At 39.5% G+C, this 26,486-nt stretch overlaps 1 protein-coding gene across 3 annotated transcripts in view; it reads right to left on the bottom strand.

Moving 5' to 3' along the window:
* The window catches only part of LOC102200897 (alsin-like), a 31,458-nt gene extending 10,248 nt beyond the window's left edge, over nt 1-21,210 (bottom strand). For 2 of the 3 annotated variants that reach the window (XM_005747822.2, XM_013914577.1), the window contains exons 1-27: nt 21,008-21,210; nt 19,002-19,178; nt 16,600-16,760; nt 16,292-16,516; nt 15,650-15,840; nt 15,306-15,338; nt 15,021-15,221; nt 13,807-13,907; nt 13,522-13,715; nt 13,263-13,350; nt 12,941-13,122; nt 9,784-9,952; nt 9,444-9,540; nt 9,000-9,077; nt 8,611-8,832; nt 8,265-8,436; nt 7,975-8,170; nt 7,257-7,322; nt 6,912-7,071; nt 6,555-6,686; nt 5,678-5,806; nt 5,386-5,409; nt 2,498-2,568; nt 1,764-1,830; nt 1,467-1,636; nt 331-396; nt 24-122 (exon numbers count right to left, since the gene is read on the bottom strand). In XM_005747822.2, the coding sequence (XP_005747879.1) occupies nt 24-122; nt 331-396; nt 1,467-1,636; nt 1,764-1,830; nt 2,498-2,568; nt 5,386-5,409; nt 5,678-5,806; nt 6,555-6,686; nt 6,912-7,071; nt 7,257-7,322; nt 7,975-8,170; nt 8,265-8,436; nt 8,611-8,832; nt 9,000-9,077; nt 9,444-9,540; nt 9,784-9,952; nt 12,941-13,122; nt 13,263-13,350; nt 13,522-13,715; nt 13,807-13,907; nt 15,021-15,221; nt 15,306-15,338; nt 15,650-15,840; nt 16,292-16,516; nt 16,600-16,760; nt 19,002-19,021 (3,314 nt within the window). In that variant the 5' untranslated portion in view covers nt 19,022-19,178; nt 21,008-21,210. The remainder of the gene's footprint in view (nt 1-23; nt 123-330; nt 397-1,466; nt 1,637-1,763; nt 1,831-2,497; nt 2,569-5,385; nt 5,410-5,677; nt 5,807-6,554; nt 6,687-6,911; nt 7,072-7,256; nt 7,323-7,974; nt 8,171-8,264; nt 8,437-8,610; nt 8,833-8,999; nt 9,078-9,443; nt 9,541-9,783; nt 9,953-12,940; nt 13,123-13,262; nt 13,351-13,521; nt 13,716-13,806; nt 13,908-15,020; nt 15,222-15,305; nt 15,339-15,649; nt 15,841-16,291; nt 16,517-16,599; nt 16,761-19,001; nt 19,179-21,007) is intronic. The other variant, XM_013914578.1, reaches the window with a different exon arrangement.
* Between the last annotated feature and the right edge of the window lie 5,276 nt (nt 21,211-26,486).

Below are 26,486 nucleotides of genomic sequence, written 5' to 3'. Positions count from 1 at the left end.
GTTGGTAGAAAATGTGTACTGACTTGTACTTGCCAAAACCATGGATCTTGCCCTCTCTCCACTGTCCTTGGTAGGTGTCGGTTTTATTCAGTAGTTTATTAGGAATCACACAATTTCCATAGCTGGGAAAAAAAGTAACAGTTAGCAAAGATCAGAATCTGCGACGTGGATATTTAAAACATGCCGGAGGTGAAGTGTAGGGCAATTACATCACTATTTCTGTTTCTTTTTTATCACATGACCAAAGGCAGGAAGAGCAGAGGTTTCTTACTGGAAATGAACAACATATCCAGTAACCACCTCTGTATAAGACCAGGTTACTGTACTGACCCATCCTCCAGTCCATTCTTGAAGTTCCCCTTGTACAGTCGCCCATCCGGCCACTTCATGGTTCCTCTGTGAAGGAAAATATAGCTTCTGCTTAAACCATTTAGCCAGCGTCATCAATTAAGTTCCCCACACAAAGAAGGAATTTACACAAGAAGGCTGGAAACAGTCTTTTCTTCATTCATGCTGACTTCACTTATTGGTTTCTAGTGATTTGATTCCTCATTCATGCACATTGCTCCTCTTTGACCTAAAAACATAATGACTTCAAACCTGCGTATTGAAGAAGTGGCTCTGCTTTTTAAATATATATAAACATATTTTACATTAATCATTGTTTCTAAGAGATTATTTGTTTTGTACAGTGGTCCCTTGCTATAACGCAGTTCGCGGCCTCGCTGTTTCGCTGATTTTTTATGTCCAATTTTGCATGGTTTTTTTTTTCTTACAACGCATTGTGTTCTGCACCCTGATTGGCTGTAGACCACTGTCAATCAATCTCGTGCTGTGTCTCGTGTACACAACAGAATGCGTTCAGCTTGTCAAATTTACACAAATCTTCAATCGCTAACAGTGTGACACTGAAGTGCTGTACTGTATGTTTGTAAGTTTTCTCCCCGACAAACACAACAACGTCGACGAGGCGTTTTGCACTGTCAAAGGCAACAGCGGGTGCTTTTGGTTTCATTCTATAATACTGGACTGTTTTTTTTTCTTTGAAATTTTTAACTTTGAGAGTGTTTAAACAAGAGTGTGAAAACGTTCATGCCTGTCTGAGAAAAGTGTATAAAGTGTGTAGTAAGGGGTTTTACAGCCTTAAAACATCTATAATAATTGTAAAAAATAAAGTTGGATTCTTCGCGGATTACACCTATCATGGGTTATTTTTAGAACATAACTCCCCCTGTATTGCTAACTGGCTGTTTTTTTGGTATTCAAGTTGTATTGGAAACCTATTGAGTTGGGCACATTGTTTTATGCATTTATGCGTGACAAAATAATACAGTTCCATTAAATCCTGTTATTATTGTTTGATTTTACAGGTGTATTAAATGAGGAACATTTTTAATGTTCTCCTAAATGATGCCTTCAGGGGCCCTTAAAGAGAATGCCAAAAACATACAAACATGTTTTCTAACCTGCCATGAACCCGTCCTGCCAACCAGCTCCCGGTGTACTGACCATCTTTGAACCGTTCGTCTGCCGTGAACGTGTAGGAGGCCGTGCGAGTCATTGCTGGTGACGACCCCTGACCTCCGCCGCCCAGTATCTGATCCACTGTCTGGTTAAGAGATCGTAACCACTTGTTCTGCAGAGAAAGAAGCACAGAACCGAAGGTGACGCTTTAAGACGGAATTCGATCTCAAAAAAAAACTTTTTTTACAAACTGATTTTGAAAAACTGAGCAACAGTAATGGTTTAAACCATAAATGTACCTTTTCCTGCGGTGTTGAGGCCACCAGGGTGAAACTCTCCTCTGGACATGTTATTTTGAGGGCATGACTGAAAATATGCAGCACAAGAGCAATAATTAACTTAATTGGTACAAAAAAACAACGAGGTGGATCTTTTAAATATTGTATTACAAATGACATCCAACTTCCACTCCCTAAACGCTTTGTAGGCTGGAGGTCCAACTTAAAAATATTTCTAGAATTAGATCACTTTTGTCTCCTGCTGATTTTCATAAGGTCATGCAATGCTCTGCAAGCTGGAATAAGTCAGAGCTCACTCCACTGATCCCAGCTGCTCAGATTTTAAAATCTGACTCATAAATAAAAAGCATAAATGACATCCTTATAAGTACATGAAGTGCTTATTACCATCTTATTAGTCTGGGGGTTGAACGGGACTCTACTGGTTATTCTGGGGTCTCAGCTAGCAAACAAAGGTGACAAATGTACCAGTACTTTTAAAAGTAGATGATTTAAAGAGCAGTAGGTTTCATGGGAAGTTAACCATAACCATGGCTTAATGTTTTGCTGCTTGTTGCCTATCCAATAAATACAAAGTAAATTAAAAGATTAAAAAAGATCCCCGCATGGATCTCACTGCTCCCATGTTGCTGTTGAGGCTATAGTGTTGCATAAATGTTTTTATCAGAGCGACTAACATTCCTTTACTTCGCATTAGTCAGCATGTAGATTGATTTCTACAACAACAAACTCACAGTCCGCTGCCGTTTTCAGTGACCGGTTTCACCCACAAACAGGTCAGAGGGTAGACGTGATGAGTGGAGAACTGCACACAAAGAGGGAGAGCAGCACTTTTTCTGTAATTCTCACATATTAGGTAACAACGCGCTGTCTGAGATTACAAAACTTTAGAAACGATCAAATCTTACTGTGTGTGTGTGCATGTTAGAGAGGGAGAGAAGAGGATAGATGACCAAAAGATAAGCCTTTATAACTGTCTGTGGTTTCCTGACTGTGTGCTGGTAAGTTGGGGAAGTCCAACGTCTTTTGAGTTCAGCTACACTACCCTACATTAATAAGGCAGTTTCCTCTATAAACCTATGACCTTTTATGATATTTCAGTTGTTTTCAACATGACTTGTGTTTTAATATTCAAAGTAATTGACTGTTTTAAATTCCTTTTTATATCAATTACAGTTAAAGGTCCATAAAAGCTTGTTTTTTTTTTTTAACTACATGAGATGTAACCATTAAGTTGTGTGACTCCTACAATATAACCCTGATTTAAATTTGGATGACTTCTCCTTCAAGGTCCTCTCCTTATGCACTTCTGTGCTGCTTCCAGCACTTCTGCTGCTTTTAGGTCTATCTGTAGAAGTCTTGTTCTGACCATTTGAACATGTGAGCTGAAAACAGAAGCATAGAAATGACAACCATGCTGGACGTGGACACACAGAAGTGAGTGTTGGGCCTGTCAGGGTTTCACCCTCGTCTTTGATCCATGAACAGGATTTTAAGGGATAAGCAGGGGTCCATTTTTTGACCCTCGGAATAGCATTTCTGCTTTTTGCAGATGTAGTTCTGTTGGCTTTAGTGGAGCGTGACCTTCGATTTTGTAGCCAAGTGTGAAATGGCTGCGATGACAATCAGCAGCTCAAAGTCTGAGCGCTGTAAAACATTGTAATGCTCCCTCTGGATCTGGGAAGAGACGCTGCCCCAAGTGAAGAACTCTCATCATCTTCTTTGCCAGTACTGAGAAGATAGAGGTAGACCAGCAGAGTGGTGCAGCGTGTGACTGGATTGTCATGACAAATTAGTTTTCTCTTGAATGACTGGATAGTAAAGCGAGAGTTCCAACTCTCACCTATGGTAAGGAGATCTAAAAACCAAACAAGTAAAATCACCTGAAGATCTTCTGAGCTAATTCTTAGGGAAACTCAGACATCCAGAAGGAATTTGAAGCCTTTGCGCCTTTGTGTGAAAAAAGAAGCTAGCAGAGATGGTTCAAGCCTCTGCTCATGGATGACTCATGAATGGAGGGTTTTTGGGCACATCTAACATCTAAGAGCGAAAGATCCAGAACTCACTGAGTGATTTTATATCTCATTGGGCCTGGGAATTCCTCACGATCACTCAGGAGGAACAGGAAAGAGATGCTGGGGAGAAAGATGTCTACAATATCCTGCATAACCTGATGGCAGATAAGCAGAATTGAGTTGGTGGATGGCCGGATGGGTAGACGGACAGACAGACGGATGGATGGATAAGGTGAAGACCTTGAAAGGGAAGTGACCAGCTTTAATTTTTGATTGTCATGGGAAGAATTAACATTTCTTAGTGCACATTGCATACAAACCACATTTTACAATTATAAGACTTATTTATGATGCACAAAATGACTTTTAATACATCAACGGTTGCTCAAAGTTTTAACTCACAACACGTGACATGAGCCCAACACACCACACCACATCAAACAGGAAACAGAGTCTCAGGAAGAAACTGCTCTAAAACCAAAAAAAGTAGCCAGAGAGGACAAGCTGACAGTAAGTGTAAGAATAAAGAAGCCATCATCTGGAAGAAATCAGTGACAGTCTCCTTGTTTAAAGCTAGACCACAGCAGTGAGAGATGCATCCTTTCACCATCACCCTTCCAAGCTCTGAACTACTGCAGCTATGACCTCATCTACTTTCACCACTAACTAATGTTGGAAAATCTTCTAAACACAAATGAATCCACACACAGCAGCCTGCTGAGCAGCAGCTGGACAGAATCAGCCATCAGGACCACATGCACAGAATAAATGTTAACACAGGACATCTGTAATGCTGGAATATTACAAAGGCCAATGATCACTGTTTGTTTTAGCCTCATTCATGTTAACTGAGTGGACAAAATATTAAAAACAGAGTATTAGGGAACATAATGGCCAGCAATTCTGACATCAAAGGAAAAATTAATTTATGAACAACGCAAGCCATCGTTCATCATTATACAAACAGACAACGAATTCTTAGTTTAGTTGTAGATCAGTCGATAGTTTGTTCTGTCTTTTCATTTACTATCAAAGGGCTGACCAGTTGCCATAGATGTGATCCCACCAGTGAGACTCTTGTCTCTCAGGTAGACCAACTTCAACTCCACCATCTTATTCTGCTGTGAAGATTTGGTGCAAGCTGGAGGGCTACTCCAACTAGAGGTGAATAGGTTTGTGTGCTGCCAACCCAAGCTCAACAAGGCTGCAAAGCAGAGCATAGACTAGTGTCGCCAAGTGCTACTCAAGAAGATGGAGCTGGAGCATGTCCACAGGATGAGACACTCACTGGTGAGCCAGTTAATTATTCGGCCTATATGATATTTGCAGAGCTCTTATTTCTGCAGGGGGAAAAAAATCACCTCAGATCTTTGAACTAACAGAAGAACTTGCTTCTGAAAGTATATAAAGCCCCAGATCTTTAAGCACCTGTAATACCTGTCCTGTATTAACATTTATATAGCTGCATTCAAATCCTAGTTGATCCTGTCGGAGTGGAAGCACTGAACAGATGCCGGCCCACCTACAGTATGCTGCTGCAGCTCAAGCTCAAGCTCAGTTACAGTTATGTCTGTTATTGGAGGTAAACTGGTGGAAGGGATACTCACGAAGCTCTGAGAGGGAATTGTACCCTGAATAAAAGACACAATGTTCATATGTAAGCTTCAGCTGTAAATCAATGCAGATGACCAGAAATCACTGTCAGCAGAAATCCTTTGGGTTTTCTCTGGTGTACAGTGAGTGTTGTTGTTGTTAACAAAAAAAAATGAAATAACGACAATTTTAAAAGACTTAAAGGCTCCTTTATGCACTGCTTCCCCCAACATGAATTTATGCTACTAACATAAAAAAGAAAAGCACTTTAATATATCTGATTTCATACTGACTTATTCTGAGTACCTGTGTGTGCACCAGGGCGTCATTGAACAATATGAACCAGTGATTTGAGAACCGCCCGGCGTTCTGCAGAGTCAGAGATCGGTTGCTGCTTTCACAGACCACACGACGCCTAGGAAGACGCAGGCACTCCTGAAGAACAAAATCACACACATAAATTTCCTTAATAAAACCCGGGGTACTCTGGTAGCTCATAAGCTGCAACACATGTCTCATAACTTAATGTGTTTTCACACAGGATGTGGAAGAGGCTGCACTCTGAAAACCATTACTTTCAACAGACTGTACTGTACAATGATGGGTTGCTGCTTTGCAGAGCAGCGTGCAGTTCAGATGCTCTTGCAGACACCTTGATCAAAGTGCAACAAATTTAAATATACGGTGATTTATATTTGTCTGGGAATTTGATGAATTTACAAGAGGAAACCCTTGGAAACAGGTTTCTGTGCAAGCAGACACCTCAGGTGTGTGTTTTGACACACCAGTTGCTCTACAGATCTATTATAGTTCTTTAACAACTGAAGAAAGGAGGTGCAGAAAAGAGACTGACATCCAACTGACAGTATTCAAAACTGTACCTATTTGTTTTGTCTTTGAACAGCATGCTACACCCATCAGTGAGAACTACCCTATTACTTTAGCCAATGAAATGCAGGGCAGGGCTGTTCAGGGCAAGTTAATACTCTGGGAATCAGCTCAGTTTGAAAAGGAGCACTTAGAGAGTGCTGCCAGGAAGGCTAGTGGCTCTAGGGAGTGAAATAAAATTTAGAAGCACACTTGTTGTCATGGGTTAAAACCTCAAAGGAAAGCATAGTGACTAATGTGTATAGACTAGAAAAAAATTACAGGATGCAGGCACATAAAACAGAGTTGTGCTCACAGTAGTTTTGCCAGAGTGGGTCTTCCAGAACAGGAAGGTGGTTTCAGCCTCCTTCTTCCTTCTTAGCAGTGATGAAGACAGGGACTCGCAATCTTTATGACCCTGATCAAGGGACTTATACTCCACAGTTAACTGGGGAGAAAAGGAAAGACAGCACGACAGAGAATTTTGTACACCTGAACATATAGAAGACTTGAAGTCAATATAGTGACATTAACAACCACTTGTTCTAATGTTGCTCAGTCATGGGAACGAAACAGAAAGTGAGGGAACGGAGCAAGGGAAAGAGAGAAGAAAAAGAAGAGGGAAGGTCAAAAAAGTGCTTGAGACAAAAAGAGAGAAGAGAGATTTTCTCACCACATCATAGCAGGCCGCCAGTTTGAGCAGGGCTCGGCTGTACTGGTGGAGCTGCTGCAGAGGCCAGTACAACATTGAAACCAGATCAACATCACCACTGGCTGACTGATCTGATACGGACAGCTGAGTGAGCAAAGTCTGCCGAAAGCCTAAACTCTCACTGGGCAGGAACAGAGACAGGCAGAGACAGATACACTCTTAGAATAACACGTCTGTCAAGTGACTGGGATAAGTTTTATGCTTTTAGTTTAGTCACAAAAGAAGAAAACATACAAGAACATGTATTTGCAAATGAAGAGAGCTGCACTCCTACAGTGAGCACTTAAGAAAAATAAAAGTGCTTACAGCGAGAGTTTGTGAAGTGGTTGGAATCCGCCCATTACTTGGAAATCACCAAGTGAAGAAAAAAACCTAGAGTCAGACAGAGTGATTTTAACTTAGATTTTACCCCTCAGTGACACACAAGATACAGCTTTACAAAGTCAAGTGAACTTGCAAGAGCTTAAACCCTCCATCTCAAATTAGAGGCATTTGTACTATTAAAGATCATTTGAAATAGGTTTGTCTTCCTGGCTTGTTTCTTTTAACTATATATAAGCCTAAACAAGATGTGATGAAACCTAACCTGATCACAGCGTAAGTATGTGTGATCCCGAATTTCAGGAGGGTTTGCTTGTATGTAAAGTAATTCTAGCCACAGCACTATAACTGCTTTGTAATGCATGAATAAACAAAGCATCATGAATGTGCAGCTGACAAATCAGCAACAACTGTGTGATGCGATCATGACAACATGGATCAAAATCTCTGAGATATTTTTCCAGCATCTTGTTGAATCTATGCCGCAAATAATTAAGGCAGTTCTGAAGGCAACCTGCTACAAGTAAGGTAACTAATACAGTCACCAGTGAGTGTAAAAACTGGGGGGAAAAAAATGGAGAAAAGGGGATAAAAAGGCATCACAGGGATTACTGACATAAACATGAGTATGTCTGTTCATGTTTTCTTTGAGGGAATCACATGATGGGACTTTTGTTTGGTGAGACAAAAAAACCCAACTCACCTTTTGTATGTGTCAATGAAATACTCTGTGTGTGTCAGCAGGGGAAGGGTAGTGACATCACAGCCCTGCACGTTATGCAGGAAGTAGGTGAGTGCTGTGGCATGTTGGCCAATCAGGGTGCTCAGCTGAACAAAACTCTCACAGAGAGAGAAGAAGAGATGAGAGCACTGCTCACCCAACACTGGACACAAACTTTCTGCAGATGAGAAAACACACACACACACACACACAAACACAAATTTTAATAAATGTTTTAATTAGGCAGAACGAGGCAGTAGATGCTCTCTGACCTCTTTTACGCAGAGGGGTGAGGAGGATCTTCCTGACGCTGCTGCACCAACAGTACAAATGCCTCTCTCTGGAGGCCAGCTCGTGGATAGCAGAAATAAAACCCATGACATTGTGGTCTGCCAGCACCGCACAGCTCTGACCTCCACTGCACACACTGCTAACGTAACCCATCTACACACACAGCAAAAACAAGAGGGTAACGTTTAGGTTACAATTACAGTTAGAGTTAGGCTGGTGTGAGTAAGAACTTCCATCTCATAAATATGCTCGTGCTTTAGCGGAAAAAATGCTCCACCCATCATTTTCCTTACTGTCTGTGTTAAGTTGCGCTTTGGACCTACAAACCTCAATGCAGAAGGGCAGCAGGGTGGGCATGACTGTATAACGCTCCACTCTGTTGGGTGACCTCTTGCTTGAGCTTTCACTCTGGTTTAGCCTCTCAGTTTGCACTGGCTCCTTCTGTTGGCCGCAGTACAACAGGACTGGCTGCACACAGTCTCCATCAGCCAGGAGCAGGGTGTGGCTCTGACCGGCTGACAAGTCCCAAACACGAAGCCCATCAGACAGCTATGGTGGTCCACCCACAACGAAACAGAGTAATATTAGGAAATGGATGGTGTTGCTATGTTTTCCTACATTAGCGAAAATAATAATCTATGTGAATGACTAAATCTTTGGCTAGAAGTGTGAAATGTGTGAATTAAATTTTAAAAAATGGGATGAGATTTCTGTACCTTCGCCTGCTGAGGGACAGTGACGGGGCTGTTCACGTGGCCGAGTTGTCCACACATGTTGCTGCCCCATGAGTACACCTACAGCACAGAAGAGATGAAATAGGGGGTGAGCATGCACTTACATACAAGTAATGCTTGAAACCTTGAAAAATAACATGATTAAAGTATCATAAGACAGTTAATTACATCTTATTTTTAAGATTGAGTCACAAATGTTGATGTTTAATTAGGATGTCTATTAGCATTTTGTTAAAGCATAACTCAGCTTTCTGGACTTCTCATTAAAACATACAGAAATGTTAAGCTCATCTCAGCATGCAAGTACAAGTAGCAATATTTAGTAGGGTAAGGTCTCCAGAGCTTGGGAGCATTTAATGTCAAAGGGAGTCCTTAGAAATGGCACCTGTTTGTCTAATCACGCTAAGTGTGTGCCGTTTTTGTTACCTGGCACTGAGCAGTGAGAGCCAGTGAATGGTGCGAGCCTGCAGCAACTTTGATCACTTCTTCACCTGTTAAAGACTTGATGCATAGAGGCTGGAGTCTGGACACACAAACACAGTTCACTCGAATCTTGTGGTTATAATTTCTTTCTTTACACATTTCCAACTAATTCAATTGAGCATTTCATCCCAAAAGGTTGTATCTAATTGTCTTTTAATGTAATTCTGTTCAATTCACCTTTAAATAATAATTATGCTTATTACATCATCATAGACATATCGTAAACACAATATAGACATTTTATTTTTAAATATCACTGTTACACTTTATTTTTGGTCCCCACCTGGCGAGCTGATCTCCATGACCAAGTTGTCCCTCAGAGCCACGGCCCCAGCTCCAAATCTCTGTCTCCAGAAATGGCAGGCCATCTTCTGCCTCCTCTGGTGCTCCAGCCGGAGCCCCACCAGCTGAGGACGGCCTGCAAGCACAAGGGTGTCGCCTCCGAGGAGACCCTAACGGAAAAATACACGAGCAGAGTAGAGTAAAACTTTAATGTCCCTGTGGGGGAACCTGCTTTGCAGAGAGTAGTCCATGTATAAAAGATGCTTGGGATTCAATATGATGGTTTGTCGTTACATTAAGACTACCACACCAGCAAATCACAGAATAAGAAAGCATTGACTGAATAAAAGAAAAAATACACTAGGTGAGGACATTCAAATAACTGAATCCTCACATAATTGTCATATTTGAGCATTTATCTATATTGTAAATTGAGTTTTTCATTAAAATTACATAACTCTAGTACAAAATGTTTTTTGTCAATGTTTCAGAATGATCTTGAAATCCTAAAAAAGCCTAGATGGACTTGAGCAATCTTTGAGTAATATGAATGTTATTGCTACAGAATACAATCTGCAGTGTTTCCCACAATCAGCTGAATCGACATAGCTTCAGGACGATCCATTGAAAATGAATTCAGACTGGCCAAGGGGCGACTCAACAGATAAAGACGCCAGTATCTCCCAATATTTTGAGCATAAACTAAGGAAGGGGATTGTTATTGCTTGTGAAAACAAACTTTCGTGGCTCTTCTGAGATTTTAAGAGATGTCATTAATTCAGAAAATTCAGTGTTTATGTCTTCTCTGCAAACAAACTGCATCAGAGTTCAGTGCAGTGTTATTGACCATGCTACATGAGCAAACGCAAACAAACCGCACCCACAAGGGTTTGCATGAACACACCCTAACGACTCACAGAGCTTCACTGCTTCACTGGAATCAACATGTGCCACCTTGTACCTACAAAATACTTAAACTAACCGGGAGCTGAGTCAAGCTGTTGAACCAGGATAAGCAGGCACAGAGCAGAAAGTCACAACATCAATAAAAACATTCTGCTATTCAATATATCAAATTTTTTTTATTTTTTTTAAACAACGCTTTTCAGCAAAAACCTAAAATGTCAACGTGGTTTTCATTTCTGCGTCGGCTGACGAGACACTTTCATTTTTACGCTCCTGAAACTCCTGGAAAACCAGAAACTGAGAGTCTGCCGGCCCTTGTATGGCACAATCAATGTATTTCATACAACCCTTATTAAGTAAAGTTACTTGAAATCATTAGCACAGTCATCAGAAATTACCAGTACTAGTATTGGGATAGAGTTATATAGAGAGAGTATAAGGTGTTTGCTAAAATGGGAAAACTGTGTACACTTGAATCCTAAAAAAAATGAAGAACTCTAGGTCTAATTCCACTGAAAATGCAACATGAAAAAGTGAACTGAAATAAACCCATTGCGGGTTTACTTCTTATTCTATCAGGTAGTGAAATTGGAGAAGCAAAAGTATGTGGCACAATAATCCATTCATCTCGATTGTGTTGTTTTAATAGAGGCTAGAAGGTAACGTTTTAATTAAAATCTGATAAAATGTCTGTTAAAATATTCTTATCATATTCCAAAACAGCTTTCCTAAGATCCTCCGATCCAAACAAAACAAAGGAGGTAATTTATTACAGGACACCAAATGTAAAATTAGATGTCCAGCAAGCTTTACAACATTTCATGACTTATTACGATAAAATTCTCACAAAGTTCTTTCAAGAGCTGAGGGCTAAAGACTTGGTTGAATTAGGTTACGCGAGAGTGTGGCACTTACTAGTGATGATTAAACTTAAAGGTAATATTAAAAGTAAGATGATTAGTAATGCATTATTATATCTTCACAAAGACAGCCAAACAAAATTAGAAATTGTGTGGGTGCTGCTCATCGAATGTATGTGATAAACTGATCATCAGCAGCTGTCACCACCTCTACAAATGCAGAAGTTTTGGCAATTTTCTGGTCTGGAGCATTCAGTTGTGTGTTAACACAATCCCACAATCTTCCCATGAGTGGACGTCCCAAGGAATTCACCCAAAGGTCAGACCATGCAATGCTCAGATAAGTTAGGCCTCAGTTAGCATGTTAAAATATTGCGTTCATGAAGAGCGGTCCAAAATTCCTCCACAATGATGTGAGAGACTGATCCAGTCATACAGAAAATAGTTACTTCAAGTTATTGCTCCTAAAGGAGGTTTTACAAGCTACTGAATCATGAAGTGCCCTTAATTTTTAAGATGGCTGCAAACAGTCCTGTGAAAACTTTCTTTGCCCCTCCTCCCCGTACACAGAGTGGATCAGGCAGAGGGCCACTTGTAAATGAAAGTGACCCAAAGTATGAGAACGGATAACCCAAATAATCTCATACTCTGCAAAGCACTTACACATGTCCCCAGTAATGCAAGGGCCAACACTGACTGGACTGGACAAGCAGTTGTCAAGATAAGCACAAAACAGGTAGATGTACAGAAAGATTTCTCAACTTATTGGTGAGACCAAATGACATTTTCAGGCTACTTGAATGTCATTTTTTATAGAGATTGAGAAATGCTTTAATAATGAAAAAAGATATATTCAGAAAGCAAGAATAACCTTGATTGACTTATCAGTTTATTGAACACATAAGCTCAAGTTTTAAAAGATATGTTGGTCTTAAATGCGTCAAAGTGAAATGCAAACACAGGCAGGAACTGCGCTGTGTGTTCTGTTGCAGGTAATCGACAAAAGTGCCAGATAGCGTATAAACGTGTTCAGTCCATACTGCTATATTTCACTAATTACTAATGTAAAAAGTTAAAATTCATAATCAAACACAATCCTAACAGCAGTTCCTGTAGTTCCAAAGCTAGAACTACAGGAATTACCTCTTGTTTGTTCATTTCAAATACAAGTACAGATGCAAAAAACTAACAGCTGTGGTTTTACACAGAATCAAATGGTGTGTCTGTTTTTTTGTTAATAGCTTCTCAGTGTCTTGATGAAAAGCTATGCTAACAGTCTCCTGGCTCCATATTTTGAGTTTGGGGAATCTTCTCATCTCACTCTTGAAAGTAAAGTAAATAAGCTCATTTCCCAAATGTACAGTTAAGCTGTTCACACCCTATCATTCCTACCGTGGGTGGGTGTTCCAGGAAGCGAGCTTCTCCTGCTCGTTGCCGTTTTCCCCTTCTGGTGTATGTTTGTGAGACTAGAGCTCTTCAGTCCCTGCAGGGACGGCTTTTCCTTCTCCAGACAGAGTCGAACTTCATTCAGACACACTGGGGAAGAGGAGTGTGACCCAGACAGTCCACTGTTACTGTGGAACAGAAGGTCAAATGTTAAGCTGCTAATACCCTGAAGATAACAGACATCCTGGTAGGGCGTGGATCTGCATTAGTCGACGATTATTATTCATGCTTTGCAGTTCTGGGACACGGTTTTGAAACACAGTCTTACTTGTGCATTTGTCTCTTTGTATTTAAGTCATCTTTGTAACTGGAAGTCAGCAGGTCAGAGGAAGGAGTTGAGGAAATGCAGCTGTCGTCTGGATAGAACAGATGAGAGAAGAGAAAACATTACAGAAAGCAGCAAAAAACAGCAATTGAAAAGAAAGGAATGAGTGAAGGATGAATCAAGAAGAGAAAAGCAGTCAATTATATTAATTGTTACATTAAATGATAAATTTCAAAACATCGAAGAGACGAATATCACAAACCTGAGGTGTGGCTGCTCAGTGAGTCAGTGTCTTGTTTATCTAATGACTGATCAGAGAGTTCCTCAAGGAGATTTTGCAACTCCAGGTCTTCAGAGAAGTTCTTGTTGGTTCTCCAGCCTGACAGCAAGTGCACTTTTGGGCTGCCGTCAGTCTCTGTTACACTGTCAGTTTGACCCTGAGATTCAAGGGTTGGGCTAAAGTTTTCCAGTGGAGGAAAGGCAAGGAAAGACAACTATGAGAGTTAGGAATTATTTTTAAAATTAAGTGAGTTATGTAGTAACGTACTGTTTAGTGTTAGATTTGCTGTCATCAGAACCAGGACTGCTGCTTGCTGATGTTGCTCCAGCCCGGAGCCTTCGTCTGGGTCCTCGAACTTGGAAAGACGTCTGTGAACACAAAATGACAAGGGGTATCACACATTGTTGAGAAAGCTATGGTTCCTGATTATGTAAATTACTTGTTTTTAGTCAATTTTCAACAATTACACACCTGTAAAATGTTGGAACTGGACATTATTCAGATTAACAGGATGTTGAGGCTTTATATACACTCACTAATGCGATAAAACATCATGATTGCACCGCCTACCACACTGTTGGTCATTTACATGTCACCAATAGCGACCAACAGTGTGTTAGGTGGTGACACATTCAGTAGTGACCCATTCAAATAACTCTGCTGCAAGGGAGGGAGGGAGGAAGTGGCCTTTTTATGACCGGTCAGTTTCCTTGACACTTCCTGACTGGCAGCTCTGATTAGCTGTGCCGTACCTTTTTTTTAAAGCTACATTTTTATTTTATTTTTTTTTACATTTTTTTTTTACAAAAAAATAAAATAAAATTCAAGAAATTACCTACAACCATATCCTTTTTGGCCTCATTACACAAGTAAAACTGAACATCAGTATACTTGTGGAATGTATGCCAGAATAACTCTCACTGTTTAGAGTTTTATTCCATGCGTCCCACTTGACCTGGTCAAAATTAGCGGATTTGGACACAGAAAGAATCACAGATAGAAGATGAGCCTCAAATTAAAATGTAGTTATAAAGAAGAGCTTTCATATGCTAGAACTTGTTTTGACCACCCATGCCACATGATGGTGTGACTCTTTAAAGTTCACCCCGTGTATTATCAGAATTTAAACATACAGGGCACTGATGCTTGTTTCTTTTTCTCTACATTTTTCTACAGAAACTGTGATGTATCCTTTAATATTGATGCTCCAAGACAGTTATAGAAAAAAGCTGAACAAAAATTATATTTTGGCTTGAGATTGTGATAATTGTAAAGTGCTCACATTTGTTTTTAAAGACTTCAAAATGCGTTTCTCCTGTACTTAAAACTCCTATATGGAATTAATAGCTGCATTCATCTTATTCTAGAGTATTCACAATAATTTGCTCTACTGTTGTAAGTACTGGCAGTTATTTTACAATTTGTGTAGCCCCCTTTTCATTATTGTTCTTTTACTTATTCCTGTTTGTATTTTTATTTACCTCTCCTTTCATCACTTCAGTTAACTCCACTCCGAGTGGGCAGTAATGAGAATCCTCAACTGCTGAGAGCTCCTCCCTCTCTGTCACCGAGTAGTGGGGTGACTGGCCTCGCTCCTTCTTCTTAGGGGCATGCTGGGTATTATAGTCCTGAGGAGGTAACCTGCGGACAAGAGCCAGGCTGTGGTATGCACCGCAGGCCACCTGCAGGAAGAAATACAGCCAGTAAAGCTAAAACAGAACATCACAGCTTTGGAGGTTTAACATGGCAATGAAATTAGATTTTACCTGAATCACATGTCTGCCTGCCAAGTGTTCCACCTTTGGACACAGAGGATAAAGAACACAAGAGTAAATGAACCATTTCATAAATTAACTAATACTTTAAAATGTCTAATATTATTAACATGTACTGAGAAAACTGTTTAACCATTTACACTCGAGCACCTATTTTCCTGTTTTGTGATATTTGTATGAGCTGTATAAATAAATTAGTAGTGACACTTGTTTAACTATTGCTACAGCAGTACTTCATGTCATTTAATTCATTAACAACTTACAACTACATTTAACAGGGAAGGTTTTTTAAATCTTCATTCATATCTATAACAGGAAAAGAGTTGTAGTATTACCTTCTGTGGTTTCCCCACAGGGAAGGTGTTGGTGACCAGGCCGAGTTGGCAGCCACTACCCCACGCCCACAGCTCGTTCTGAGCTGACAGAGCCAGGCTGTGTTCCCGTCCACAGGCAAGGTCCACAATTCGAACCACCACTGGAGGAACGACCTCACCGTCCACCACGCTGACAGGACAAGGCTCTGGAACTGTAGGGTAATTTTCTGTTTCATTTAAATCATATTAAGCCTGACATAGAAGTAAATAAATGCCTCTTTTTAACTGTTTCATCTAATTTAACAAGTTTTTATTTGTCAACCTCATATCTACTATCATCATTGGTGCTTTAAAAATCAGTTTTAAGGCCTCATAAACACGTAGCTGGTAAATTAATATCAGCATTTATAAAGAACGTAAATAAAAAAAGAAACCATGTTGCAAAAAATGGGAGGAAGCACTGACAGAAAATGGAAGTTTCACAACAATGGATAAAAGTAATGAGAAAAGAAAGTGTTGAATCTCTGACAAAGAACAGAAGTAAAAGATAAGCGAGAAAGAAGCTGACGGAGGTAGTGAGGAAGGAGGGAAGTTACAATGGAGAGCAGAGGCTGAACACAAGGGTAAAAGTTAGGAACATTTAGAAGAAAGGTGTTAACTGACCGGTGATGTTTGTGACTGTACCCTTCTCTGTTTGCCCACACTGTCCTGCAGTATTCTCCCCCCACATGTAGACGCTACCCTGCTCGCTCAGTGCACCGCAGTGGAAGCCGCCAGCAGCCACACGGACCACCGTCTTTCCCAGCAGAGAGACCTCTGGCACCGGAGCAGACACGGGGACGCTCAGATCCCTCCATAAAAGCTCTCCAAATGAATACACCTGACCACCTGAAAGACAGTAACATCTGAGAAGAAATGCAGTGATGAAGCATAAATGAAAGTGGGGCCTTCTTTACTACAAACAAACTTACCCTGTGCGAGCAGGAGGCCGTGGTGTTCCCCCAGGGAGACCTGCAGAACGGGCCTGGACAGCAGCACCCTATCTGGACAGAGCTGCCTGCTGTGGCCCGCTGAATGCCAAACATGGAGGAGTCCTCGGTCTGGAGATGTGGGAGCCTGCTCATCTGCGAGGCTGCAATGAAGCGTGAAAGATTAAATAAGCAAGTCTTAATAAGTCTGTGCATTCAGATGTGATCAACCTGAACAGATTCTCCAAATTCTGCACCTGGAAACCACTACTGCAGAGATTAGATGTGGTTTAGTGACACAACTTTGAGTGACAGATGGATTATATTCCATCACATCCATCTGTCAAACAATAATTATTTGCTCAATGTCTGCCGGCCCTGACACGCAATTTAGTTTTGAAGTAGACGAACAAGTCTGTGCAGTTTACACAGCCCTCATACTGAACTAGACACAAATATATGACAGGATTGGGACTAAAAATTAGCTTAGGGTATAGAACTTGTGGCATGTGGCACGTGTTTATGATATATACACATGTTCCTGTACCAATAAACAATAAATAAACAACTGAGTATAGGCACACCTAGTAAGGTTCTGATATTCCTGTTTGTATGTAATCAAAGCTGAAAATGTTACAGATACAGGATTTCTGAGTATGTTACAATAGAATTTATTGTTTCTCTGCACTTTAATGGGGAACATAATTCACAAAATAGACATCATGTAGTATTCAATAACAGTGGAATTTACTGACTGAAACTCTAAATTAATCAAGATTGTATTTACAGAGGGCACGGTCAAGGGAGCACAGACAAAGGTATCTCCCCCTGCTCACCATCAGCTTTAAGGCACTTCAGCACTGGCATTACTTTTCAGACCTAGAAGCTCTGTCTATTCTTTTTATACAGTACCAAAAAACCAAAACCAAACCAAAACTCTCACATTATTAAAAAATGTACTTCTGGTATTGTGTATTTTCTGTGTGATTATGAAATGCACACACCACTGTGGGAAACTTTTGAATAACCCCTCATTTCTTCATATTTTGCTTTCAATAAGTCAGACTTCTACATTTTTTAAAGTAGTCTTAAGCAATAGTTCTTCAAGCTTTCTGGAGATCTCTGAATTCTTTTTCTTTGGTCATTCCAGTCGCCGTATCCGGCCATTTTAAGATTAATGCTTATTTGGTTTGGTTGTTAAACTTACCCTATGAATCACTAAAGTATTAAAAAGGCACCTAACTCGAGAGATGAACCATGGTTAGGGTAAACACATAACAGACAACTTGACAAAGAAGCAATTCTTAAATTTCTATCTTTATATACTCTATTACAAGCAGCCTGGCACAAAACACATCATTTGTTCCAGTTTCTTTATTTGACTCTACAAAAACATTGGAGGAATCACTAGCTACACTCCATGAGACAGGAAGAGGAAATGATGGATGGAAATTACTGGTGTGGTTTACAGGGTGGAAGAGCAGGGCTTTGAGGAGCTGGTTAAAAACATCCCAGGTAAAAAATATTGTTTAGTCTGTAACAATAGTGTGCAGCTTCTGAAAAAGTTACAAGGTTAAGTTAATTTATTTTTTCATTTCTACATTTTAATTTAGGTAGTCTGTAATAATAGACAGCATCAGAAAACAAGGATGCCCATCATTTACTTACAGTTATGAATGTTGATGCCTGTAATCATCAGTAAAACCTTGTTCAGAGCTTGTTTTCCTCTATTATCAGAAATATCAGAATCAGATGAGAAAATTGAAGAGCAATTCTCTCAGTTCAAAAGAAGACACAGTCACTCAATAAAATTTAATTTAATTAATATAAAGAAATGAGGAATGACTCAAGACTTTTGCACAGTACTGTAGTTATAACCATTAGCATAAAAGTTTCGCTTGAGCTGTAGTGGAAATGAAATTATAGAAGAACTAATGTTTACTGGAATACTTATTTACTGAACAGAAAAGGTTCAATAAGTAAGGTTTAATTAAACTTTAATTGTTATTGTTTTTGAGTAAATGTCCACCAACAATGATTTTTTTCTTATGTTCTCTTCTATGACTTTCAATATCCCTATGAAAAGAGCATGCTTGTTTATATTTCTGTATTTGTGAATGTCGATATATGCCCATTTGTGAATATATGGAGCTAATGAGAGCTTAATAAAACACACAAAAAAACTTGTAAGTTGCAAAGCAGTTTCTCTTAGATTAATGGTATGAACTTTGTGTTTTAATGTACATAAATAAAAGCTTAACACACTGCTTGAGAGACTGTCCAAGATTAAATGAAGGCTAAAGGTATAAAGGATCTTGCTTTTATGTTCAACATGTTTCCACTTAAAACAAGTTTCTCAGAGATTATAAAGCCAAGGTCTGCTGAAAGCGCTCCTATGTGCTTACCTTGCCTCTGGAATCTCCATCACTTCAGGCTCCCCATTCCTCAGCACACTTATGACACTTGTATGTTCATTTCTTCAAAGCTCTTCTTTGTTTTCCCTCTGAATGACTCAGCTGATAGGAACAAAGTGAATCCTCTGTCCTGCTGCAGTGCCTCGTTGGTTTATCAGGCTCCAGGGGCTTATTTGGTACAACAACCACAAAGACACATTCAGTTTATCACTTGATGTAAGTCTGGCATGTACCAAAAACACTTAAGTCATTATGTCAGTTGGTTTTCTCTGGTTCAGATGTAATAACATGCAATAACATTTGTCCCAATGTTTGCATATGACTGAAATGTGGTCAAGAGCTGTTTTCCAAGGCATTTATTTACAATTGTCCACTATTCAGGTGTAAGTTTTTAATTTATTTTTTGTTTATGGCCCTTTATGTGGCTGCACATAAAGGGACAATAACCAAATCTGTAACACAGAACAGGGTAAAATATATTAGAAAACATTAACACTGATTTTCAGCCTCTTGTGCAACACCCTGTACCCTAATACATCACTTTATTACATGAAAAGTGACATGGTGAAGGAAGCGATATTTACATAGATCATGTATCACATAAATCCTATTCTTTGCTTTACAGGAGATATAGTCTTTGATGTAAACATAGTTTCCATTGATCAGGTTGTTAACAGACTTGATGTTTTTGATGTAATCACAGTTTATCCAGGTTCCTTTACTGTGGTCTCAGAGTACTGACATGCTTAAAGTATCCTGTCCTTGACACTTTGTCTTTAAAAGTTAACTTTTAAATATTAATCATTGTAGCCTCACAGAAAGAAGGTCCTTGGTTTGAATCCACTGAGTGAATCCAGAGTAAAGAGAAAGGCACCTGTTTCATTAGGCCTCATTAGGCCAGCCAAGATTTGCTGACTGAGTCTATGTGGTAGCCATGAGAAGGTTGTTCCCCTATGACAATGGGGACTCCAGCCCCCCCCACAGCCACAAACTGGATAAGCATAAAAAGATTGATGGGCAAACAGAACATGCCCTATATCCATCCTAGTTATTATGTTCTATCATCATTGCCATTTTCTAGATAATAAAGTCCTAAAGAAAACTACCTGAGCTGGCTGCTTTGCACTTTTATGGGTATATCTAGTATCTGGTAATATGGCTCTATCACTATGGACTCTCGGGAGTGAAGCTCAAGCTAACATACAATGACCCATGCTTTGAGTCCCTAAAATAGTTGGATGTCTGATCTCTGACAGAACTTGTGGAGGTCTGTAAAAAGCACAGTTTGGCAGGTAGAGCAATGATATTATATTTACAGCTTCTGATATCCAGAGGACATAATATTCTTTAAAACAGTCCACATCAGGTGAATGGTATTACAGTTATTAATGCCTATTATGGACAAACACATTTTCATCCAAATTCTGCGCGAAATCCCCCACTTTTATATTAAAAGAGAGAGCCTCTTAATATTATATTTAAAAAAAATGTGACGGTGACTTATGAACATAAGTAACTCTGCTTTTAACATTAACTTTAGCTCGACTTCTTAGTAATTTCTTTCTCAAAATTTGCCAAACATTTCACCTTTGGTTCTTCACGGCGATTAAATCACTTATATACGAAATACAAACACATTACAACGTTGTAATGTGATCATCATTAACTAAAATCGATGCTTTTACATTAAAGGTCAGTTTAATATGACTATGTGTTTGTTTGTTTGTTTTTTAGCTCTATTTACAAAACAGTGGCGGCAACAAAATCCATATCTAATCTGTCTAATAGCTATCTAATCTCGGAAGCTGTTTACTTTCACAGACTGACAGCCATGCTTCTTCTGTCACCGAGTGAAGACAGAAACAACTGTGATCATCTTCATTTTTTTTAATTCCCCTGACAGAATTTCCTACACTATCTAAGAATACGAGAGAAAAGCGAATAAAGAAGTTGGCTAGCTCGATGCTACAGCTGCTAAAGAAGCTAACTAAACTCACCGAGCGCCCGTTTGAAGTCGGCGGAAGGCTGCGGAGATTTGTGCTGCGGTCACTGTGAATAAATCCGGAACTGTGTCCAGGTGTCACAGGAGGGGCACCGAGCTACGGCATTTCTTTTTTGTTTTTTATTTATTCAAATCAGTGCAGCGCAGTGAAAGCAGAAGTGGTGTGGTTGTTGTTGTTGGGAGGAAACTCTGCGATGGCATCCGTGCAGGGACAAACTTTACAGCGGCGACTCACCTGTTGCTGCAGCACGCGAAAGAAGCTCTATACAGAAAGAAAAATAGGGTCTACTGTAGCTCTGTTTCCAGAATGCAGTCTGAATGGCGTATCATCTTTTTCAAATCCAGTTATCTGTTTTATGTGGAGACTCATGAGTGCCAAAATGAATTATAGAAATACAGATTAATTAATTAATTAAACGTGACATCAATTCATTGAAATGTTAAATAAGTAAACAAGTATTTTATTAAATCTTTTAAATTAAATGAATAGCTATTTAATTAATTATTAAATATATAATTAATTCTTTAATTCTTTAATTCATTTTGGCACTCTGGGCCCTCCACTGTTGAGTTGCCTAGCCATGTCTAGAATCTGGGCTTGGGCTGCTACTGGTCCCACCTGATGTATAACCAGTTCTCTTAACTGGAAGCATTTATATTGAATATTCAGGTATTTGCACTTTATTTGAGTATTTGTTTTTTCTGACAAGCTTTTACTTTTACTGCTTACATTTTCAAACAGACTAGGGATGGACGGTAATTCGTTAATGCACTAAATCCAGTAATTACATTAGAGTTATGTTATAACTTGTGTTAACAAAAAGGTCTTCAGTTATCTGCATGCTGGATGGATAGAAATGAAAAAGCTCCCATCAAACAGCATTTTTTTTCTTCCTGTGTACTTGATTGATAATCAAATAACATGCTAAGTAACTAAAGCTTTAAGATAATAGAATAAGGGCCAGAGTTGCTAAACAGAATAAAATAGCATGTGAGCATGATCCCCAAATAGTTCCAATAGGTGTGGTTAGTTTTACGGGTGTTTCAAAAAGCTGTACTATTTTCTTATCGCATGTCATGGATCGCTGTGTGGCAGGCAGGAGGAGGACCCAAAATGCAAAACTCACAGACACGGGGATGAACTCAAAAATTACAGCTTTAATGCTGGAGAGGCAGAACGTAGGAAATACAAAACTAAACTGGGAAAACTAAATACAAAGCTCGCCAAGAAACACAGGGAAGAACACACACAACATGAGGGAGAACGCGACACAGAACTGAGGGAGACGCAGACATAAATACACGGAGGGTTAACGAGGGAAGTGGGAGCACACGGGGAACACAGGTGACACTGATAATCATAACAAGACACGGCAGGAGTGAACACCACACTGACGGGAGACGGGCAAAGTAAAACAGGAAGTACAGAGGTTCAGACAGGAGGAGAGAGAGCACGGGGGAAACACAGACATAACGGGCTGGGGAAAACAGAATAAACACAAAGAGAGACGAGGGCTCATGAATACACAGAGGGGCACACAGGGGGTAAGAGTCACGAAGGGAACACACTTGGGGAACAACACACCAGGGCAACTCAGGAAACATGGCCTAAATAAGGAACAAAATACAAAAATACATGAAAACTAAGAATACTGGGCCAACATGGCCCAGGACCATGACATCGCAGGTATAATATCAAGTTCAGGTAGGACATGCTTTTTTCAGCATTAATATTAGGACAATTAGCAGTAAGTTGCTTGTTGCTGATATTAGTAAAGCAGTTTGTACTCTTGATTTAAATATTTTCCTTCTTATATTTTGCACTTTGAGACAGTGAAACTCAACTTGCAACCGGATCACATCTTACACGCAATCTCGTCACTTCGCTCTCTTTAAAAATAGTACTTTTTTGCACTAAAATCCAGTTTGTTCTGGTGCAGTGCATTAGTAAATCTACCTCTAACTCTATTATGTGTATATGATATAATGCTAGGTTACACAGGGAAGTCTGTGTGGAGTCTCCCTGTGTTTGCATGGGTTCTCTCTGCCCACAGTCCAAAGACATGCATGTTAGCTTAGTTGGTGATTTCAAAATTGCCTTTAGATGTAAATGGTTAAATAGATGTCTGTTTCTCATTGTTGTCCCTGTTGGTAGACTGAAAATCTGTCCAGGATGTACTTCTCCTCTTGAGACAACAACTGGATAGGTGCGAGGCTTCTGAACTGGGTGAGTGAATAAGAAAAGGATTTGATGTATTATAGATACCAGGAGTGTATAAGCAATTATAATCATATCCAGGTGCAAAATAATTCATAATAATGAATCAATACTTATAGTCTCATGATATATAATATAGATGACTCTGGATAACGTATGATTTTACTTTAGGAATAGTTTGATGCTAGTTTTTTTTTTCTATTATTAGGCTACTCAAGAGTGTAAATATTTCTTTCACCACTTTGTAAAACAGCTATTCCATATAATTTTTAAACTCTTGTGTTGTGTAGTATTTCTACTCTGCTTTTTAATGTCTGGTTACATTTTTCTGGTTTCCTGTGGATTTCCCCTGCCTTGTTTTTGCCATGCCATCCCAAATTAAAGAATCCTGGAAATGCTCTTGTCCCTTTTAAATAGTTTCCTGGAATAAACACTGGAAAAATATAGAACACGGATATGATGGCAATTAGTGCCATTATAGGTTAAAAACATGAACACCAACCATGAAAGCAGTTTTGCAAGGGGAAGCGGTACTATTGAAAGAATGCAAACACAGGATGTCTAGATTAAAGTGGCAAATTTATCAAAGAAAAATACAACATTTGATTATAAAACACATCAGGCACATTTAGGTGCGACACATCACCTAAACACACAACAGAATAAGTTTTAGCCATCTAACTGCATGAAGAGGCTGTTGGAAAACAATTAATGTTCAGGTCTGATGACGCGATTCCAAAAACTGATCAAAAAGATAACTATAAGTTGTTCCTCGGGTGAATTTAATATAATTAAATAGCAAGACTAATGCATATGGATGTAAGTGCAGGCCTCAATGCTCTGTGTTGCTCCTCATGTGGGCTTTCAAAAAACAGAGGTCTTTGAGCTGCAAATACATCAACCTCTCAACTGGAGGTACAACTTTACTGCAAGCTACATATTTACAATCACCTGGAATAACCCCATGCTTTAGCTAAATTAAAATTACACATTTGTTTTGGTAAGTGGTCATTTGTTACACAGTATCTGTTTGTATTGTACCTCAATCCTGTTTGATGCAGTGCCCTCCAGAGGAGGCTTTTTTGAGCCTTTCCTTCAGTTCATCTAAAACCCCTCATACAGTATTTATGACAAATATGTTGCTTCACAACTGTGGTTCCTCACGAGTCATTCTGTAACAAATCCTTAACTTAACTGTGGTGTTTTGTGTTTGTCTTTTAAAACTTTCAACTTGTAGGCTATGTAACAGCATGCCTCCCTTTCTCACTTACACTCACAGGCAACAGTGTTGCCAGCGTGTTACTTTAAAACACTGTGACGCATACGAGTGACCTAATCGCTTAATTGTGGCTTTTCCCTTCCCTTCCCTTCCTTTCATTTCCTTTGCTTTCCTTTCCTTTCCTTTCCTTTCCACGGGGATCTTCACAGCTACGTTTTTTTTAAAATCCTAGCATGATGAGTCATAAGAAGTCTGTTACGAATACTCAAAACAGTGCTCAATCATTTTTAGCTGTAGACACTTTTTTTTATAAACAATTTAAGTAGCATAACACCCTTTCCTTTCCTTCCTTCCTTTCCTTTCCTTTCAGCCATGTTCGTGATCAGCTCTCGTTTGCCTTTTTAGTGTTTTCTATATAAAAGCATCCAGCAGGTTTTGGCTCAGACTTTTACAGCCTCTCATAAAACAGGGGGAAGAAAGGAAGAAAGGGCAGTGAATTCAGAGGGAGAAAATCTAATATTTTGCCTTCTTGGAGCTGAACATGAGACATTAAAGGATCACAGCTGCTGGCAGTAGCTTCTGATGTGCGCTTTTTGTTGGCAGTCTAATTTTCAGTTTCCATCACACAAACGTCTCACTGCTGTGAAATCTAGCTCATCTAAGGAGACACATTGCTCAAGTCGCTGCTGTTCTCATGATTTCATATGCTTGTCAAGTCATCACCATGGGACCGGATTACTTCAAGTTCATGCGTAGCCGAATAATAGTATAGCTCTTTTCTCATCAATATTTGCCTAAAAATAATTTTTTAAAAGTCTGGATTTCACATAGCTAAGCTAAGTGCTTAATAAATGGCAAAAAAAGTGCTTTAAGGACACAATTTGCTAACATTCATCTTTAAAGTTAATGAATGAGCCTCTTACCATTAAGGTAAATCTTGAATCTTGTTAAATTAAAATGGCTTCTGTTTGGAAATCGCTGTTTTTCATGACATCAAACTTTTAAAATCAATGTCTTTTCCAATGTTAATCTAAAACGGTGTGACAAAATTACTGCAATCTTTTCCTGAACAAGTTTACATTGTTGTAATTCTCAAACTCTGAACAAAGTAGAAGAATCTCTGGTTGATCAGAAGAAAAGGGAAACGTGGCAAGCTAACTCGTGAAAGCAAGGATGCAGTACTTTTAGTATAAATGGAGGCTGCACTTATCACACAAGAAAATACTGAGGACGGCAAAGGTGCTTGCAAGTACAGTCACCAGACATAAATATGCAATCAGCCAACCAAATGGTAGCAGCTTAGTAGATTTAGGAACACAGACATGGTGACGAATTGGTAAGAATGAAGATTTAAGTCACTTTGAATGTGGCATGGTCGTTGATGCCAGGCAGGCTGGATCTTATTATTACAGAAACTGCTGATCTGCTGGGTTTCACCCACACAACCATCTCTAGGGTTTCCATAGAATGGTCTGAAAAAGAGAAAGTATCCACTGAGCGGCAGTTCCCTGAGAGAAACCACATAATATGCTGAACCTTGAAGCTAATGGGCTACAGCAGCAGAAGACCACACTGGGTGCCACTCCTGTCAGCTAAGAACAGGAAACTGTGGCTTCAATTTGCACAGGCTCACCAGAATTGGGCAAAAGTTTGTGAAAATGTTACTTGATCTGATGAGCCTCAACTTCTGCTGCAACATTCAGATGGTAGGTTCAGAATTTGTTGTAAAAAACATGAAAGCATGGATTCATCCTGGCTTGTATCACTGGTTTCTTTGCACACAACCACCTTAACAACTTATTTATGCTGCCATGTCAATATGGATCAAAATCTGTGAGGAATGGTTCCAGCACCTTTTTGAACCTGTGCCATCAAGAATAAAGGCAGTTGTGAAGGGAAGAGTGGTTACACCCACATCCTAGCAAGGTGTACCTAATAAAATGTCTGGTTGTAGTTCATGTAAATCTATGTAACCTGTAATTTCAAACACAAAATCTGTTCACATCACTGACAAACAGTCGGTAACCTGATTTCGTG

Source organism: Pundamilia nyererei, unplaced genomic scaffold (assembly GCF_000239375.1).
Source record: "Pundamilia nyererei isolate P.nyererei 1_Seehausen unplaced genomic scaffold, PunNye1.0 scaffold00206, whole genome shotgun sequence".
NCBI classification, from domain to species: Eukaryota; Metazoa; Chordata; class Actinopteri; order Cichliformes; family Cichlidae; genus Pundamilia; species Pundamilia nyererei.
Note: the sequence above shows the minus strand (reverse complement) of the source record. Positions and strands in the feature narration are given on the sequence as shown.